We start from the raw sequence: 3,638 nt of genomic DNA, 5'->3' as shown, positions 1-3,638 counted from the left end.
GATTGTAAAAAATGCAAAAATGCCCATAAAAACTGCAAAACATAAAATGTGAAACTACAAGTTTACATGTATCTCTGCATGGATCCAACAAACTTTCATGCCAAATTTGGTGAAGATCCATCAACAGGGGGACAAGTAGTGGTAAAAAATGTCTATAAAAACCAGAAAATGGGAAAACAGAAAATTTGTGTGTATCTCCCTATGGACCCAATGAACCTCCATACCATATTTGGTAAGATCCATCTTCAGGGAGCAAAGTAGTGGTAAAAAAACACCCATAAAAAACCCTGCAAAATTCAAAACTGAAAATTTGTATGTACCCCTGCATGGACCTAATGAACCTCCATACCAATTTTGGTGAAGATTCATCCACAACCTGCGAAGTAGTTACTTGGACAGACAAAAGACAGTACTATTATACTTGTATAGATTTATTATGTTCACTTTTAACATTATTATATTTTTTCTGTTAAAGTAAAATTTCAAGTCTTATAAAATATGTTCCACATTATAATTATTAGGATATGCCAAAATAATTCCACTTATTTAAGTTCAAATAATTTAGGATGTTTAGACAACTAGAGCTGTAACTATTCAAAAGTTACAAAATAACAATTAAAGTTGTATTTGTTTTTTGGAGGAGTTATAATAGACAGAAGTCTTTTGTTTATGTCAGTCCTTATACTTTTAAAATTTAAAGCTACAAAGAAAAGTAAATGAAAATATAGCCAAGTTATGAAGTTTAAAGTTTCAAGAAATAGGTTTGTCATGAGATGCTGTTTAATCATTTGAAAGTTACAAAAATTCTGTGATAGATAATGAAGTTTTGTCACACTAGCCTACTTGTGTATGTTATAATAAGTGCCTCATCTATGATAAGTGATCTGTGAATTATAATCAATGTCAGTTAATAATCTATGTTATATACATTTGATGTATTCTTGTACAGTAAAGTCTTTCATTGTGTATAGAATTACCAACCAAGGTCATAAGATTGTCACAGATATTGTTATTTCTATGTAAAATTTATATTTTGCTTTTTATTTTGGATGTATTTACTGCTTGTATATAATGAAAAATTCTTTGAAATATTATATATATATATATATATATATATTATTTTTTTTTTTTTCATGAATACTTTTATTTTTAGATGTATTAAATTTCGATCATTCTTCTTTCCTTTGAAGAAAAAACCCTGGAAATCCACTAGGCAAGAAAGCAGAAGTTGAAGTTGCACAGACTTTTACTTGGATTAAAACTCACCTAGAGGAGGATCCAGATGTTTCTTTACCAAAGCAAGAAGTATATGAAGAGTACAGGTTTGTTTACTGCTTTCTATAGGCACACAATCTGATACAAAATATATCATAAAACTTGCATTCCTTATGCATTTTCTTAAAAGAGAACAGTGCTGCTGTTATTGTGGATTTCTCAAAAAAAAAAGTTTTTTTCTATAAAACAATGAAAGACAGATTTACCAGGGGTGAAAACAGGTTAGTCCAGATTAGTGGTTTATCTAGGACAAATAAACAAAACAAAGAAATTTATTAAATAAAAACATTTTTTGGGCAATTCTAGAAAAGTTTAAAATATCCAGCTAAAAAAAAAAGAACCAAATTCAGAAAAGTGTTCAGGCTTTTTCATTTACTTGTCTTACTAAGGGGGAAAAAGTGTGAGAGTTTTACAAGTAATGAATAGTGTACTTGAGCTATGTTAGTTATAAATGTAAGCCATTTGAAGAGCTGGAAAGCACTACTTCAGCAGACATGTTTTACTTACCATCCCCAGTGGTCCATTTTATTAACTTTCTGTTTTCATTCTTTTTTTCTTTCATTTTTCTTCTTTTTTTCACTTTTCTTTCTTTCTAAGCAATCACCTTCTCACATCTGGCTGTAGACATTTAAGGGCGGTGTAGATATGAGACATTGTGGGCTTGAGTGCTCACATCTGCATTTTTGTAACAGGTAAGGCATGTAAGTTGAGGTTAAATGTGGTAGCTGATTTATTCATACCGCTTTGTAGGTCCTTCCTTGGCATATATCATAAAACTGAAGATTCATCTTAATTTCCCACACTGTTATCTATAACTAGGTGTTATTGTTTCTTTCCCTATGTCTGATTAGTATTAGTCTTATTATATATTTAGCATTATACTCTATATTTAGTACCTTAGTGTTTTCAAGAATTAGAAGAGTGTATAGTAATAGTATTCCAATCACACTATATTTGCTGTATCCATTGCCAATGACACATTTTGCTCAATCCAGAGCACATCACGCTGTCTAGGATTGTTTGCCTTTGCATGACTAACCCTAAAAAATACCCTGGGAAGGCAATAAAAAACATTTTGCAAAAAAATTAAGAAATTTTTATAATTGATACATTTAAAAATCAATTTTAAAACTTGTTTAAACATGTTGCTGGTCAATATCGCTAAAATTTCCTTATTATCTTTGAAAAACAGAGCTAAAATTGAACTAAAAAAATACCCCAAAGTTAGAATAATTAAAGAAAGTACTTACTGGAACTTGAATATGCAAACTTCTTTTTTTTTTTTTTTTTTTGTAAGGATGAACTTTGCATAAGAATAAGTTTACAGCTATTGAACAAGGTTTGTGTAATAAAATATTAAATGAATGTTTACATAATCTTCAACTCCTAGTTCACCATTAAATGCTGTTAAAAGGTCACATAATAAATTTGAAAGATACATAATGCTTTAATTTTTAAAAAAAAGAAAATGCCTTTAAAAAGGGAACTACAAATTGTAGGTAAACACCTACTGGGGACTTTATTTCTCAACAAATTTTGCATTAAATGGTGCTGTCTTTCAAGTCACGTAATGGGGATTGCAATAGTAACTATAATATGAATGTTTGCCAGTGGTTAGTTGTGATCTCATAACAGTGTTGTATTTGTTTGCCCTAAGCTCTAACCAGTAAAGCATCATTTCTGATATTTTAAATTTCCAAATCTTCCTTTCAACACATATATTGATTCTATACATTACATTTTTGACTCAACAAAATGTAATTCTAGGTAACAGCATCGAACCAAAATAGGGGTTTGTAGTTTGAGTGAATAATGTCTACAGTATCTTTTGTATGTTTATTATAAAATAATTCTTATCAAAGCCATTAAAAACCACTTTATGTACTAATATATTAGTATTAGATATCAATAACTGTACATTGCTACAAATTTTGCAATACCTAAGAAGCTTTGAATGTATAATAATCTGTATGACATTTGTTGGTACAGTACTATTTGGACAGAGAAGTCCAAAAACTTGAAATGTGAAATAATTTCTTTTATCATAAATATTAATATTACAATAATTATTAATTATCTTAAAATCTAAACCTAAATAATGTGCTTCAGTATTTGATAGAGGTGTTCTTGATCTGTAGAACTGTGGGATAAATGTTACCAGTATAATTGCTTATTACTGGATTATTAATACTAATGGTCATTATATCTATATGTTAAGGAAAATAATTTCAGATTTGAAAAATTATAAATTTATTTTCATAATAAGAAGGACATAAATTAAAAACACAGCTTAAATAATTGTTTGTAAATGTGCTTATCAAAATGATTATAATATTATATGTATATATATATATATATATACA

At 28.6% G+C, this 3,638-nt stretch overlaps 1 protein-coding gene across 2 annotated transcripts in view; it reads left to right on the top strand.

The window, feature by feature from the left end:
- LOC106478835 overlaps window positions 1-3,638 on the top strand; it is an 86,209-nt gene that overhangs the window by 41,666 nt on the left and 40,905 nt on the right. For both annotated transcript variants that reach the window (XR_002609994.1, XM_022382508.1), the window contains exon 4: window positions 1,191-1,322. Coding sequence is in view for 1 of the 2 variants with exons in the window: in XM_022382508.1 (XP_022238216.1) it covers window positions 1,191-1,322 (132 nt within the window). In the remaining variant the exon portion in view is untranslated. The remainder of the gene's footprint in view (window positions 1-1,190; window positions 1,323-3,638) is intronic.

The sequence above is a fragment of the Limulus polyphemus genome, unplaced genomic scaffold, assembly GCF_000517525.1.
Source record: "Limulus polyphemus unplaced genomic scaffold, Limulus_polyphemus-2.1.2 Scaffold254, whole genome shotgun sequence".
Taxonomy (NCBI): domain Eukaryota; kingdom Metazoa; phylum Arthropoda; class Merostomata; order Xiphosura; family Limulidae; genus Limulus; species Limulus polyphemus.
This window is presented reverse-complemented; position numbering and strand designations above follow the sequence as displayed.